General features: G+C 33.1%; 1 protein-coding gene across 2 annotated transcripts; it reads right to left on the bottom strand.

Moving 5' to 3' along the window:
- Positions 1–971: 971 nt before the first annotated feature.
- LOC122602926 (putative disease resistance protein At1g59780) lies at positions 972–5,628 on the bottom strand. 2 transcript variants are annotated; one of them, XM_043775539.1, is made up of 2 exons: positions 2,719–5,628; positions 972–2,546 (listed from the first exon to the last, which is right to left on the bottom strand). In XM_043775539.1, the coding sequence occupies exons 1-2, from the start codon at positions 5,626–5,628 to the stop codon at positions 2,499–2,501; spliced, it is 2,958 nt and encodes a 985-aa protein (XP_043631474.1). In that variant the 3' UTR covers positions 972–2,498. The 2 variants fall into 2 exon arrangements, with proteins under 2 accessions (XP_043631474.1, XP_043631475.1); XM_043775540.1 differs by having other exon boundaries at positions 972–2,543.
- Between the last annotated feature and the right edge of the window lie 12,054 nt (positions 5,629–17,682).

Here is a 17,682-nt window from a genome sequence, read left to right as displayed (position 1 = left end):
AATGCAAGTTGTAGTCGATGTTTTCAAGTTTCAAACTCATCTTCTTCTGAAGCCAAATATCGAGCTATGAATGTTGTGAGTAGCTATCCGGACGAATTTCAAACTCATCTTCATTACCAGGTACTCTTTTATCCGTCTCATGCTAAAGCATTCACAGGTATTTGGTTTATGGCAACTAGATGTTTGTTTATAAGGTTTACAAGAGAGTCATGTTTTTGTGATTGGGTTCGTGTTCTATGTTTGTTTCATTTTTCAGGTATTTGCTTGAAATGCGTTTGTGTGTAGGCCAAAACTGTCAGAGTTTTGCATTGTCCAAAGTCTTAACAGATGACCCTTCTCATCTTTGCAAGGGAATGCATATTAATACGTACGTTAAATCCCAGCTCATAATTGATATTTGATACATGTTTAAACTTAAGTTACCCAATAATACGGTTGTCAAAAGTGGTCGATCATCCATGTTGCAATTAGTGGTATTTGCAACAAATCATGCCAAGACCCTAAAATGACCAAAATACTCCTGGTTTTCAAAGTGTATATGTTTTGTGTATCTCTTAATGTAAAAAGAAGGGGGGGGGGGTTCAAAAGTCAAATACGTTCTTACGAATGAGGTTGAGGCCTAAACTCGGGAAGCTATATAAGCTCAGGCTTCGCCAACTTGCGGAGGTATGGTTTATCTTACACTTTTGAAAGGATTTACTCTATTTCCTTTTGTTGGTATAGTTTAAAAGTTACTTTACATATGCTCTCCCCTTGTCCTGTTGACTGTTTGAATAGTAGATATGCTTGAAAATATGGAAAAGGCTCATTATGACTGCTAATAAAATCCCGTTATTTTCAACTATCTATCAGAGAAGTTGTGTCATAAACTCGATTAAGAGAAGAATACTAGGATGATTGTTTCATCATTTTTTGAACTTGAAAGAGGTAATGACGTACTGCCAAACTTGTGGCCTAATTAAATAAACATATGGAAAATCAATCTCAAAATATGACTCTTGTTTCTTTCTTTCTTTCTAATATGATTCTAATCAAACAATGAAAGAAATATTACACGGAAACTAGCGATAGTTTCATCCCACATGAGCCATATAGGCATATAATTAGATGTTTCATTATGGATTTCTGATTGCCTCGTCATCTAAAGAAGAAGAATCACCACCCTTTTGCTCGTTCTACTTCTTTTTCTCAGCTTCAACCATCTCTCCAAAACAAAGTCCATTTCATGATCCCTTACATCAAATCCTTCATCCGATGCGGAAAATGCATTACTAGCATGTATTTTTGGAACCACTTTGTCTGGGGGTGGAATCTGAGTTGGTGTAGATGTATATGAGGTCTGAATAGTAGCAGTCTTATCCTGTCTTACTTCCTTCCCTAGTTCACATACTGATATATAGACTTTTTTTTATTTAACAGTACCTCTTAAATTTTATTTACACCAAAATTATACATCCAAGCTCTTTAGTCTTTCAATGGTGGACATGCCCACCACTACTAAACCAGAACCAACAACACAAAGATACTATACTATACATCAACTACATACACAAATTTAATCCTACCATGCTAATCATCACACATCCTACACCTCCATTCCTGCACAAACATTGAAACAACATCACAGACAAGTCTTGTCCCCCTGCATATAATTCACACTGCAACTCCCAATTATACATTCCAAGCACCAGCATTCAGTCAAATAGTCAATAAAACCAAGCAAATCTGCACGCTTACCTACCCAACTAGCAGTCAAACATAATCACCAGTTAACGCATATCTGATTTATCCTCAACTCGTTATAAGCACTACAATTTTTAAACTTCAGACATATCAATCTGAGTTTAATTAATTCCAGGATATTCTCCCTTATATTTTTCCTTTGGTCTACTATTTTGCTTAAACAGTCTCACATTTCTTTCCCTCCAAATCCAACACACACTAGCAGCAAATGAGATCCTTTTAACCACATTCCAAACTGTTTTGGGACTAGATATTTAGAATCTATAAACCATTTCACAATTCTATATTCCCATCCCAAGCACTAGGGATACCTTGAACCTTAACTGTTACCCTAACCTCCTGTCATATCCAATTAGATTATTCACAAGTGAAAAATAATTGTTCCATATGATCTTTTTGACCTTTACATAATGCACATTCAAATTGTTTATTAGGGTGCCTCTTTGATAACCTATCTTGGGTACTCAGCCTTCCCCGCTAACCAAATGATAAATGCATGGCTAGGCACGCGTTGATTGAACCAAACCAGCTTGACCCATCTCACTTTGCATTCATAGTCATTCCAGGCCCTGCTTACACTCTGCTTACACTGAACTTAACTTCATCCCCATTATTTTTAATCCACACAAATCTACCAATCTTTTGCTCATCAGTAGCACGTACATCTATTTTCCCTGAAAATTAGACTTTACTTAAAGTAATACTAATACCCGTGGGTAGCCTTCTTATATGTATTATTGACATCACTTGGAGATTCAATTTTTGCCATGTTTCACCAAAGTCGAATCCTTGGACTCCCACTGCTACTCAAAAAGAAGGTTGGCATTTGTAAGTTAACCATGCATTATATGCATATTTGACACCTAACACCTTAGGTTCTATGATAGGATTCCAATCGAAATTGATTATAAAATATATAATACTACTGATTAAAGTGAATATATAAATATTCTAATCAGTAGATCAAGAACTTACAGGTAATGGAGGAAATTTCCAATGATTGATGGTCAAGGATGTGTGTTCTGATTTTAATCGCTTGACCTCAGCTGTGAATGCATGTGGCATGCTTGTCAAAACTAGCTTTTCTAATTGATGTTGTTGCAGCAATGTGACTGGAATAGTTTGTAATTTTTCACAACATCTAATATCTAGATGTTTGAGGCTTTGCATCGACCCTTCTTCAACCGACCAGCTCTCCAACTCCTTCAGCATCCACATTTTCAGCTCTCTAAGCTTAGTAAACCCTCCTTTGCGACAAACCATTTCTTTCCCTATGAAGGACTGTCCTAATAGCCGGAGGACTGTTAGGCAGGGAAGTTGACCAAGTGTTTCCATAGGATCTTGCTCTAGCAGTGAGATGGACAGTGTCAAGACCTTGAGTGTTGGTGGGAATTCGTTTTGATGGGGCAGTTTCTCTAAATTACCCAACAAGTTTAGGTGGGAAAGTTGCACCAGATTCGACATTGATTTGAACATGAGTTTTGAAGGGCGCCCCAAATTATCCTTGGATCGCAACCTTAGTGAACGTAAATCCCTTGAGTTGCCAATCCAATTCAGTAGATCTTCCTGGTTGGTACCTAGGAGGAACGTAATACCCAATTCTCTAAGGATTTGCATTTTATCCAAACCATCCTTTATCGAGACTTTCTCGTCCAGACACAATCCCCACAGTGTCAAGAGCCTCAACGAATATTGTAGTTTCTCATTGAGATACATTTCGTTAAGATTGAGATGGCGAAGTTTCTTCAATCTCAAAATGGAATCAGGTAGCTCATCTATGCATGTATGTTTTAGATCTAAGGTTTCCAAGTGGGTCAACTCTCCTACTGATTCAGGAAGACTATCCAGATATGTAAATCTTAGACCCAAGTACCTTATATTGCATAAGTTACCTAGATTTTCAGGCAAGATTGGTTTATATACACCTTCTAGGTCAAGCACCCGTAATAACCCAAAGCCATCATTTATAATATTACACAAAAAACTTCCAATTTGTTTAGCCTGCTTATAATCTGTTTTTCGATGGTTAAATGATATGTAAGACCGCAGGTTAGAAGGATTAAACCCTGAACTTTTTGGCTGTGTTTTCTTAGGGGAAAACAGATTTGACATTTCGATTTCAGACTGATTTTTGGTTTTATTCTCACCTGATGTAAACGAAGATAAGTAACTTGAAGAAGGGTAAGCGCCATTTTCCTTTCCTGGGATTTTCGTTCTGTCAGTTCCTTGTTCCATCTTTGGAGATTCATACTCAACCAACCTACGTATATTTAAAGAACCTACTTCCTCAGAATCTAGTAAGTTGCTATAGGTGTAGAAGAGATTGGTTTGCCTGGCTTTCGGGCGCAAAAAATCATGCAGGGGACCAAGCACTCGACATCCTCTTGGGCTATTGTCAGACCTTAATTTTGATATTTGAATCATGTTTCGGTTGACTAATTCTTCAAAGTACATTTGTGCAGTATCTTCTTGAAATTCTTGGGTTAAGTTCTCTTTCACAAAGCCTTCAGCAAGCCACAACCGCAACAACCTCCTTACTGGGATGTCAAATTCTTTAGGGAAAAGCACTAAATAAAGCAGGCATACCTTCAAGTCGTCACTCAAGTCATCATAGCAAAGAGAAAATATGCTCACAGAGTTTTTCATGCGAGAGAAGAGTTGAGGCCAATTGCTTGGATCCCTCATTGAGAGAAGACGAGCAAGCAGAACAATATTGAGGGGTAAACCTTTACAGATCTGCAGAATTAGCTTTGAATTTTCTGGAAGTAGATCCGGACTCTTCTCTTCACCGACCTTCTCTTTGAGCATTTCCAAAGTGTCTGCTTCATTTAGGGGACACATACCAGGCAAAGGTATACTCGGTTGTATAGTATCCATTGTTTGTGAAGAAGTCAAGACTAACTTACTTCCATTCTTTACATCTGTGAAGATTTCTTTCAGATCTTCACGAATATAGCAAGTATTTGCACCATCTAAGACAACCAAATACCTCTTATTTGTAAGGTATATGCCGAGCTTCAGCTTCATTTCTTTCTCATCGTCCATATTAGTTGTTTTGACCGTAATGCTATCCATTGCTTTCAACAAGCTTAGGAGGACGTCTTTTGTGGAATAGTCGGGTAACATGGAAACCCAAGCACGGAATTCAAAATGCTTCTTGATGTCTCTATGCTTGTAGATTGCACGAGCAAGTGTTGTTTTGCCTATTCCCCTTTGACCAACAATTGAAAACACATGTTCACTGTCGTTTATGAGATGATTCACCAAAGTCTTGATATCTTCTTTCAACCCAAAGATGTCCATTTCCTTTTCCCTATATGAAAAGCTTGACATGTGTTTTGTTTCCTGAAAACGGTCTTTGACACCGACAATCTGCATTGCTTCTTCGTTGCATGAGTAGCTGAAGCTTAGTTCCTCCACATGGTTGACAGGAATAGTTTTATATTTTCCATCTGCATTTTCGTCATCACTTGTGTCTTTATAAAGAGCTCCCTTAATAGTAGTCATCTTTATGTGACGTTGCTGGCCTTTTAGCTCCATCAGGCGGGTAACGATATTCTTTACTTTCTGGTGGATCTTCTTGCAAGAGTTCAAGTTGTTGATGATGAAAATATGGTTAGTCAAGAAACCAAATACCTTCCTCCGGCAGACAACATGGAGGGTGAACTTCTCGACCTTGTCCTCGATCATATAAACATCATCAAGATAGTCATGTGCTTTGTGGTTGATACTCTTAATGGAGATCATCAACTCTCTTATCGAGTTGAGTGACTTCATGATCTCTTGCACTTCATAAACTATGAGCGTGTTTTGGTTCAGTGATTGCGCTTTCAGCATATCGTTTAGTTTCTGTAACACAACAGACACTACTGCCTCTACCGCCATTAATGTATATAAACTTTCGCTCTTTGTTTGCTCTCACTAAATACAGGGGTTGAGTTTTGATACCAAGAAAGATGATCGCATACCCGTTTTTTATAGGAATGATTTGAGTTGTCTACTTGCTTGAATTCATAGTTAGTGATTGATGTCATTATTATTGAATTATTCGTTGATGAAGTTACATGTAATTTTCTGTTTCTTGACAACTTGGCTCATATGAATCTAGTGGGTGATGAAAAAGAGATTTTGGTTTGTGTAAATGTGTTATATACAAGGAAATTCCTTTTAAGGTACCAAAAAATTGATAAGTCACACTTTTCATACATGTTTACATAGAGGTATCATGGAAAGTTCAAACTTAGGAAAAGTGGGCTCCACTTATAGTTTGAAACTGCAGACACGGAAATTACGAAGATACCTTGTGTCATGAATTTTTCTTATGGATTTACAAACAAGTTTGGTAGGAGTTTGAGAGGAAATTTACGGGAAAGACTTCTTGTTTTTGGTCTTTGTTTTATGCTATTGTTATCATTATTATCATTTTTAATTATTATATAAAAATCTATATCCAGCTAGCTACTTTGATTTTTAAAATTTTCATATACATTAAAAAACAGTTGTGCGTAACCACTTATTAATTAACTTAACTGACCCTAAAAGTAATTTTGATTATAGTTATAACTTAAAGTATTAACTAATTTGGGACCATGGATAATTGTATATTGAAATCTTTCAAATTAAATCAAAAAAGATCTCTGTTGATAGGCAACAAAGATGAAAGATTAAACAAATACTAAAACAAATCTCATCTTCAAAGAATATTTTACAACAAAATAAAATATATGCTGTTTGCGAATTACATTATTTTTTTTATTTTTTTTACATGCTTTACATTTAAATTAAGGGATTTGCTAACTAGTACCCAAGGGCACTAGTTACGGTGCATTTAATAAAGTCAAATTTTTCTTAAATATTTAATTAGGTATTTATGATTCATATAAAAATGGTAATTATCAAGTTGAATTAATGAGCATTAAATGTAATTTTTAATAATTTAGGAAAATTTTGACTTCATTCAATGTACCATAACTAGTGCCCAGGGGCATTAGTTAGCAAATCTCTTAAATTAATATATTGTTTTTTTTTCTTTTTGCTAAATTTGGTTTTATAAAGTTTTTTATATGCGCCTGTACAATAATTCATTCTAATTTAAAAATATCGTTAACCTCCCGGTCACTAAATCTAGTAACTAATATCGAGTATTAAAAAAGTTTAAATGAGAAAGAATAACTAAAAATTCAAAATTTAAAATATGTAAACAATGTTAGTTGACCAAGAAATTAATACTCTTATGATGTATCAAGCTATAGTTTTGCTAGTGATATTTTATAGTTAAAAAATTTAGAATTTGATGTTTCACATATATTATTAAAATCCTTTTAATAATAACAAATTTGGAAAATAAATATTACATATTTTTATAGAGTTAGAATAAAAAGATGCTTGGTGTGGTACCACACATTAGCAATCGGGAATTCAGTAATACCTACCTCTATACTGCAACATCGGCCTCACATATTAGTATCCATGTGTTTTTAGAGCTAGCGGTTGGAAGTGTCATTTGACCCTTATTTTTGAACTAGAAGATTCGCACCACCCATCGGGAGGCGTTGTTTGTGCATGTTGTTGCGGATTTTATTGTATTTTATAGCTAGTTACACTACGATAGATATGTTTGTTCAAAAGTTTAACAAAATTTATTACGTACTATCAATATACTAAAAATAAAAGAATTTAAATATTGTTGTAAAACTAAAAAAACGTAACAATACAAAAGACAAGTATATAGAGAGAATGGAGAGAGTTCTATTATTCATCTCATTCAGAGGCTCAATATATAATACAATGATTCTTATTCTCCAAGAAATAGATCTTCTAATATAATACAAATATCTCTCTAATTAATCTATTAAAGGACATGAACATCCATTCCATATTTATCTATAATACTCCCCCTTGGATGTTCATCAGTTAATGACATTATGCCTCGTTAAAACCTTACTAGATAAAACCCAATGGGACAAAATTCTAGTGAAGGGAAAAGAGTACATAATTTTTTTGATACGCTTGGGGATGTTGCCTCATCAAAAACCTTGACAGAAAAACCCAGTGGGACAAAACTTTGCTCAAGGGAAAAAGAGTGCAACACGTATCTTCTCCCCCTAATGATCACATCACTTAAAATACTTATCATTCCCAAACATATTCGATGTTTGACATATTAAGTGTCTAATAGAATAAATCTCTTTGCTTCAATTTCAGTGATTCAGTGACATTTTCAATTCAACCTTGTGATCATTATCTTGAAAGTAAAAGGGGGCATTACAGTATCATTTGATCTCATAAGCATGAACGTCATTTATCACTAAGATTCATAAACAAGACAAACCTTGTCTTTTATTTCACATTTAATTATTCAATCATCATTGAACACTTTCTCATAGTCCATTAATATTCAAATCATCAAAATACATAAAACTTATATCATACTCATATCCGGATTTCTTTATAAGTTTCGAACATGATATTTTCTATTCTCGAGAACTTTTCACACGTGTTTCAATTATTTTAAAATCATGAGACATGCTTCATGCATTCTATATCCTTCATGAAATCTCAATATTAAACGAGCTCTTTTCATATCCTTTAGACGCGAATCATAATTTTCTCACATTGCCAGACTTTTAATTTATCCATAGTTGCTTCCACCATATATATATTTCTACACCTTCAAGTGTTTAGACTCCATGTCCCAAACTACTAACGTCTTTTCATCTTTGGCCAATCATTCATATCATATCATATCAATTTTCCGTGCACGCATCCTTTCAAGATCCTCACCATTATACATACTCTTAGCACTTTCATATTCAATCAATCACGACGTCGTTTTTTATTTTCGATTCCATAAGTCTCTAGACATGTCACAAATCATTGAGATCTCATTATTTTCAGGTACCCGGGGTTTCTCACAAACCTCCATGTCTAGGATCTTATCATTAATCTCTTTTGGGGTCTTTGTACCTCGACTTTGGCCATCTTAATTTAATTCTCCTTTTCATTCGAGGCTTTTTATTTGGAATCAACTTTTTCTACCACTTTCAAATAGGAGCATTAGCAGCTTATTGGTCAGTTAACATTGCTGGCAATTACAACATACTAAATGAATTATCTCACAAACTTTAAGCTTATATTCATTGATGTGAGGATCTTTGATAATTCATTCTTACTTTCTTTAGCTGCTTTTCACTTTCCCTAATGTTGGGAACATCTCCCCCTAATGTTGGGAAAACTAAATCATGTCAATGAAAAACTTAAGCCATAAACAAATATTCCAATGATGGCTTTATTGAATACGTACACCTCTTTCATGTTTCAACTCATACTCAAAACAGCCATACTAATGTCTACTGTAATCAGACAGTTTCGAACTGAATCAAAGCATAAGCCTACACACTTCCAAGGCACGTCTATTTTCCCAACATTATTTCCAACATTCTTTGAAGTCTCATCTTTGTGCATTGTGGTGGAGCAACTTAATCATATATTGCACATTCAAAACTCTTATGAGACATATGTGGTTTCTGACCATAAACCAATTTCAATGGGGAGGAAAAACGATACATTCTTGGCATGATGCGAGTTCATATTATTACATGTTAAATAACATGGCCCCAAATCATATTCATTTTGCTCTAAATAATCATTACCAAATCAATCACTATTGCCAATACAATATGGAACATGCTCCCAATCTTACAAGATGAGCAATTAATTACGCAAACTTCATGTTGCAACTTTAATGATCCATTTAGACGATGCATCGATTTTAAACACTAAATGGTCTTTATGGACGATGTATAGGCCTACTTATATCTCATTTGCATATGTTCCATTAATTTAAGGAATTCAATCCTTATTGTACTTGGCATATACTTTTTATGGAGCAAATGACCTCAATTTAAATAATCAAATCTCTTCACTTTTCAATATATTTCGCATTATCATTGACCCGGGATGGTCCAATCGGCCACGCCAACCAATCAAATATTATAGGTCTATAAACTTCTTGTTTATAACTCACATGTGCTTTGATACGATCCACATATATTATCACATCTCAAAACATTTATTTTTCATAATAATAAATATATAATACCTTTCAGAGTGCCTTACATACATTGAAATATATCACTTACATTAGCACTACGTAGATTACATATCCTAGTGAAGTTTGCATGATTTATCAATGAGAATTTAACAATATATCACATTATAAGATAAATATATCACTTGATCCAGAATATACTATTACTTTTACAATTATAGAATAAAATCCATATAAGACATATCATTCGATCTATCAAATAATTTTGGATACAAAATTACAATATATTGCAAAGTTCTCAAATATTTTTACATATCTCCATAGAAATATAGGAAAATTTTTAAAATTTATACCATGACAAATCTAAATATTCTTTTTATTATACTAATGCTATTGCCAAATTAACCACCAAAGTGGTCGAGGATAAAACAACATGCATTGAAAATCAACTAGACATGTATATAAGCTTTCAATTTTAAACCTATTAGCTACAAAATTTGTTTAGAAGTCATAATCATATTTGAGTCTTAATACTTTGACCAATTTTGCCACACAATTACAAAATAGCATAAATATAACCATTACTTTATCTTATATTAAAAACATAAAATTTGCATTTGCATATTTGTTAAATGCATCAAAATGCTAGAAAGTGTTGAACTACTTTCGGCTACAACTTCATAAATTCTTGAAAAATATTAGTGTTTGAACCAAGGTTAAGCAAATAATCCTTAAAATTATTATTAAGCATATACATATCGATAACATGCACAGTAAGTATTTTATCTCCATGCTAAAAAGCTATATATTCATATTATCATCCATCAAGCCAATGACAATAGACAACTCACCCAAAATTAATATGACATAAGTTCAGAATATACCTTATGTGCGAATTCACCAAATTAGTTCAAATATCAAACGTGAAACACAATATCATAATAATCAAAAAAAAACTTTCAATTTTAGTCTTATGCCGAACTTTACCTTTTATTAAAAAAAACTATTTGACAGGATCTACAATTTTATTAACCACCATCGATTTTATGTACATGGTTAATTTATGAGTATATGAAAACCATAAAATAGATATAAAACTCAATTGTAAACTTTAATTATTAGTTGTATAAAAATTCAACCATAAATACGTACATAATATGTTCTAACAAAAGTGGCTACATACTTGTAGCATATGCAAATAAAATAAATCTTCATGAACAATTTATTGAATTAACACATAAAACGTATGTTCTTATTGTTCATCATAAAATAGATCTAGCGTCAGTAGTCATAAATAAATAAAACAAAACTATAACTCCTTTGGAAAAAAAAAAAAAATATATATATATATATATATATAATAGAAATACAAATTATGAGTTCATACAACCATACATAATGTTAGTTTGGTTTCACTTTTCACGAAAACATAGACATGTACTATTTACAATTATTAGCGTCGAAATTCCACTACTATCATTGTAATGCCAATTTAATTAAACATAACGATTAAAATTTAAGTTTTGAGTGAAACACTTTACCGTAATTGTGTCAATAAGCCAGAATGTCAAGATCGAAAAATTCAGTCAACCCCTTGTTTAGATCAAGAAATCTACTATACAACTTAACCATCAAATTATACGAGATAAATTACACAAGGCTATTTTAATATGTATGATTTCAAATTTACTCTTTCGGATATCATCATGAACATTCAACTATAAATATATAAAAATTATATATATAATAAAATAAATATAACTAATAGTAAAAATATGAGTTTACGATTTACCTCAATAGATAGCCATGAATATGAATATATGTCGACTTTAATTTGTTATTAATCAAACAATCCATCGGCTCGGTGAGCATGCATCCAAAGTTCCAAACCCACTTTCTTTGATATTTTAGGTTCTTGATCTCTAAAACTTTGGTGGAAAAAAAAAATTGGTTTTATCTTTAACGAACTCAAATTGTCGAGTAAGACAAACATGTAAAAAAAATAAAAAATTCCAACGATTTAAAACATTTAAATAATATATTAACCAATCAATGGGATGAAGAAACATTATCATTATGAAAGTTTTATACAACCGATCAAATATATTGTTCATATCAAAAACATTGTCGGCCAAGAGGAAAATTTTTATTTTTTATTTTTTACGGTTAGAGACTCGTGCTGATAACGTGTTGTAAAACTAAAGAAACGTAACAATACAAAAGACAAGTATATAGAGAGAATGGAGAGAGTTCTATTATTCATCTCATTCAGAGACTCAATATATAATACAATGATTCTTATTCTCCAAGAAATAGATCTTCTAATATAATACAAATATCTCTCTAATTAATCTATTAAAGGACATGAACATTCATTCCATATTTATCTATAATAAATATGTATTTCTTTTAACACATTTCTTTAAAGACAATACGATAACCGCAAATATCCTAACTATGTTTACTCAGAAAAAGCACAACGAAATAAAATGCTAATAAAGAAAAGGGTTAATTACTTGGAAAGTCATCTAACTTGTCCCAAATAGCTTTTTCGGGGTCCAAACAAAAAAAAGTTCTATTGTGAGGAAAAAAACCAGCTATTTTTTCTATTATGGGGTTGATGATGGAGGGTATAAATACTTTCCATAAATCCCATATCAACTATGTATATAAGAGAAGGGAATAATGGTCGACAAAAAGAACAAGAAAGAAAGAGTTTGGATCGGATGGAAAAGTAAGAGAAATGGTTGGCTTTTGGGAATTGAAACATATAACAAGAAAGTTTTATTAGAAGTAGGGGCTTCCCCTGAGCCAATCCTAGCCGCTTTCCTGAGCCAATCCTAGCCACTTTCCTGAGCCAATGCCGAGCCATCTAAGCCAAAATCCGCAGCCAAGCTTCGGCTAGGATGGAGCTAATATCCATGGCTGAGTCAACTCTTTTCTTTGCCTCTTATCTTTTCTTTCTCTAGGTGAGACATATTTATATAAATAATAATACACTTGAGGATCATCCCTTGGAGCTTGGGAATTATACTTTTCCACCGGTTGCTCTTGAGAGGGCACCTTTGGGAAAGACTATCCTCAACCTTTCCATACATTACTAAAAGAACAAGGATTGGTTGATGTTTATTTATTCTTATCAAATAAGGATATGGAATACAAGAGTATATTATCATAATTCTCAAACGATCTATTCCTCATACTAAGGGACAGGCCCATATCTGACAGACCCAAAATACGATATAACCTAATTGGTAGCCTATAAATACCCATGATTAGATGTCAAATAGGACATTCAAGATTCATCCAGAATTCAATACGACATTCTCTCATTCACACACATTTTTATAACATTCTCTGCAACTACAGAGAATATACAGTAGCAGCTGTATATTCATATCAATTAACATTCATTCATCTTTTACACACACACATATATTCTCTCTCTAACTTTATCATTCAATCATCAATCAAACATCATAATCATCAATATTTAATATCCTCCAAAGATCGAAACATCTCTTTGGGAAAACCGTTACCCACCTTAGATTCGTGAAGAATTTAACAGGTTTGCACTACTATGTAGGAGGTTTTAATGGTTTTCATGGTTAAATCTCGTTAGCAGTTGAGTTTAATATCTTATACTCAAACAGGGGTCATGGTCAGGTTTCCAGTCACTTTGTAATTTTTATTTTAATAAATATTAATTTTGTAATGCCACATAATCAAAATCATGCCACATAAGTTGCCAACAAAGATGCCATGTCAATTATTATCTTGTTCCTCATACAATTATCATCTATCGAAAACAATAGACCATTTCAAACACCATTGAAGAAATACCTCTACGACACAAATATGCTTTAATATATATTCTAATTGTTATATGCTCGTATCTATATTCTAATTGTTACAAGTCTATAAAAGATACAAAACATTATATATAAATAAGTATAGATATTTCTATAGATACAAATATATAAATCTGTACATGTAGATCGGAAAATTTTGGAATCGGAAAGCTTGCTACTACATCGGGTTCACCACCATCACCGCCTCCAAATCCGGATGCAAGTCATCGGGTAGCTTGCAACTTCTGGCCAAAAATACAAGGTGTGTATATCGGCAAAACTTGGGATCGAAGAAAAAGTATCCAAGAAGTTAAGGAAAAACTTTGAGGGGGTCAACATCAAGACTCCTGTGTTACCGTTATTGTAAGTGGTTTCCACCCCTCCGCCGTCTCCGCCTAGATCCGGCCACCCTCTGATGGTAAACCACAATCCAAACACCCTAAACCTTGCTTTCCACCCGTTGCCGCCTAATTCTAACTGATATACATTTCTATTTCTAAACATAACCTTAGCCGATAACCTTTCCTAGGTTTGCAAAAAACAATACTGGGTTTCTTGCTTTTGCAAATTTATTATTTACCTTCACTTCAAATTTGGGGAAATGTTTGTGATGTACTTCTGAATTAAATGTTGTTTCGGAGAATAACTCCTCAAAAAACACAAATGCATATCTCGATTTTCATCAACAATATTATTTAGAGTAAATTACACTTTTCGTTCCTGAAGTTGGCACGTTTTTCACTTTTCATCCCTAAAATTTAAAAATTACAATTTTGACCCTAAAGTTGGCAAATTTTTTCAATAACCGTCCCTCACCAAACGTCGTTAAGTTTCAGCCGTTAAGTAGGTCACGTGCAAAACACGTGAGGGACTGAAAGTGCAAAAAATTACAAGTTCAGGGACGAAAAATGAAAATTACTTTTCTGTTGTCGGAAAACTTCATCTTCTCCGGCTGAGTGGCCAGAAAATTCGCCGGAAAACTTGGAATGTCGATATCTCACTCATTTCTTCGAATTAGACCACGAAACCACCACCAAACTTCTCAAAATTCATTTCCGTACGAATCCTAACAATTAAAAAAATATCGAAGAAACGTCCCATGGCGGGACCTGTATATACTCTATATGGCCGAACGTCCCATGGCGGGGATCAACATAAGTCTGGACATAAGATGGCGCCTGAGGAATAGTAGCTCCGGTAAGTGGCAAGTCATATCTCAATGATGCTGGTGGTGGCTGTTGAACATGGACAGAGACGGGCATTTGCAAAACTTCCACTTCGTGATCAGATTGACAAGGTGAAGCTGGAATAAGAACGGCTTTAGCAACAGGAACACCGGTGGCTGAACCGCCAGCAGGAGATATTACACCACCAGATGATATACCAGCCGCCTCATTTTGATCATGTCCGATACTATCCACACCACCTTCCGTCCCGCTCAATTATGAATTCTGAGTAGAAGAAGCGCTAGCCATACTTCCCTTCATACCCATAACACCAGCAAAACCAGTACCACCGCCATAAACATCCCCAATTCCATTCACCGCCTCAACATATTTCTGCCCACTATCTTGTAAATCCTTAAACCGCATAACACTAGAAGACTCAAGATCCGAAAACAAAAACATCCTTAACTTAGCCGAACCATCAGCAGACCTCTCAACTAACTTATCATACTCATCCATCATATTCTCGAAGATATTTTTTTAATTGTTAGGATTCGTACGAAAATGAATTTTGAGAAGTTTGGTGGTGGTTTCGTAGTCTAATTTGAAGAAACGAGTGAGATATCGACATTCCAAGTTTTCCGGCGAATTTTCTGGCCACTCAGCCGAAGAAGATGAAGTTTTCCGACAACAGAGAAGTAATTTTCATTTTTCGTCCCTGAACTTGTAATTTTTTTCACTTTCAGTCCCTCACGTGTTTTGCACGTGACCTACTTACCGCCTGAAACTTAATGACGTTTAGTGAGGGACGGTTATTGAAAAAATTGGCCAACTTTAGGGTCAAAATTGTAATTTTTAAACTTTAGGGATGAAAAGTGAAAAACATGCCAACTTCAGGGACGAAAAGTGTAATTTACTCTATTATTTGTGTTGGGTATATATATACTGGTTGGTTGTATCTATATATATGTGGTAGATGATTTATAGAAAAGGAAAGCTACAACTGGTTAAATAAGTCATAATCCCATTAAAGTAATTTTAGCCGGGTTTTTTCCTCACAATAGAACTTTTTTTTGTTCAGACCCCAAAAAAGGTATTAGGGACAAGTTAGATGACTTTCTAAGTAATTAGCCCTAAAGAAAACCCAAAAGATGAAACTAAGAAAAAACTAAAAGAAAAAGTATAAATTTTCTAAAAAAGATATATGTAAAATAAAGATGTTTAAAAATAAAAATATTATAAAAGTTATAATAAAAAAGAAAAAAATCACAAAATATATTTTACAAAATACAAAACATAAAAAAATATACATGGATGTAAAAAATCAAAAATACTACAAAAGTTATAAAAGAAAAATTACAAACTATATATTACAATATACAAAATATATCAAAAACAAATCTATACAAAAAGTTGGAAAAACAAAATGTTACATACAAAAAATTACTATATGTAATTTTTATAAAATATAAAACCCGGGGGCTTATAAAAGAAGCACAAAAAAAAATTGAAAAAGGCATGAAACAAGATAAACAAACAAGAGAGGAAGAAATTATAAGTTAAGAAGGGGGAAAAGTAATTTAAAAAAAAAAAAAAAAAGAAGCCAAAAGAAAGGGAACCAGAGAAGTGGGTTTCAAACTCTCGACCTCAAAGAAAGCAACACACAAACCATTTTTTTAAAAGCTTCTTTGTTTAATTATTCACAAATAAAATATATAAGGTGTTGTTTGATTTTACTCTACATTCCGTTCACTTTTATTAAAGGTTATAATTTCATGGTTTGACAATTCACCATAACAATTTGGCATTCACGCGTCAATTGGCGTCTTTTAGCATGTGTGAAATAACAAGATATGATTGGTTGTTTACATCCACTTTTTGGTTATATCGAGGTTTAAAAATAGTCATCTTTAATTTCTAGAGAGCAAATCATTAAACGTTTCTCATGCTTTGTACTTTAAAGGCAAAATAGTCATGTCAAATTCTAAAGGATCAAAATTTCAAACCTTTCACATGCTTTGTACTTTAGGAAAAAATAGAAATATCAAATCTTAAAGAATCAAACCTATAATTTCAATACTAAGAATATGTCTGTGCCATATAGCGAAAAAGAACTAAAAAAAAAAAACAAAAAAAAACACAATCATTGATTATCATAGTTATATGGAAAGTGATAATTATACCACCACAACTAATACATCTACCACACATAAACAACATTGAATTGTACTGTATGCAGAAAAACTTATACTTTATAGTACATTAATAAAAAAAATAATGATACAATTATCTTTCTCTATTTATAAATCATAGATTTAGATGTGATATAGGTGGTTTAATGTGGCCATACCCAAATCACAACTCCACCTAATGTCACAAATCTCTTGTAATATTTAGTTTTTGTAGTATATGAGTGTTTATGCCTTGACATAACTTTGTGTGGAAATACATTTTTTTATGTTTAAACCTAGGTTCTTCAATAGTAAACGAGGTCATAGCACTTTTAGCAACTTATAATAAAGCTAAAGGTTACCATTATGTATAATCATATTTCCAACGATGAATTTAATGTAAGTTAATTATACTATTATAGCGATAGATTTAATAACCTGAATCATCTTTGATTTGACCAAAATCATACTATTTCTGTTATAAGTATTAAAATGAATACACTTTGCATTCATTTTAGTTAATAAAGTGATATTTGGTGTTAAAGTGTATAATGCACCAATCCTTCTTCCGTTCACGTTTAGGATTTTTACAATGGAAAATTTTCACAATTGATATAGTATTTAATAAAACAGGGTTGGATCAAGTGATTAACACCCTTGCCTCTGGAGACAGAGGTCATGGGTTCTATCCTTATCCCTTG

Source organism: Erigeron canadensis, chromosome 6 (assembly GCF_010389155.1).
Source record: "Erigeron canadensis isolate Cc75 chromosome 6, C_canadensis_v1, whole genome shotgun sequence".
Classification (NCBI taxonomy): domain Eukaryota; kingdom Viridiplantae; phylum Streptophyta; class Magnoliopsida; order Asterales; family Asteraceae; genus Erigeron; species Erigeron canadensis.
Note: the sequence above shows the minus strand (reverse complement) of the source record. Positions and strands in the feature narration are given on the sequence as shown.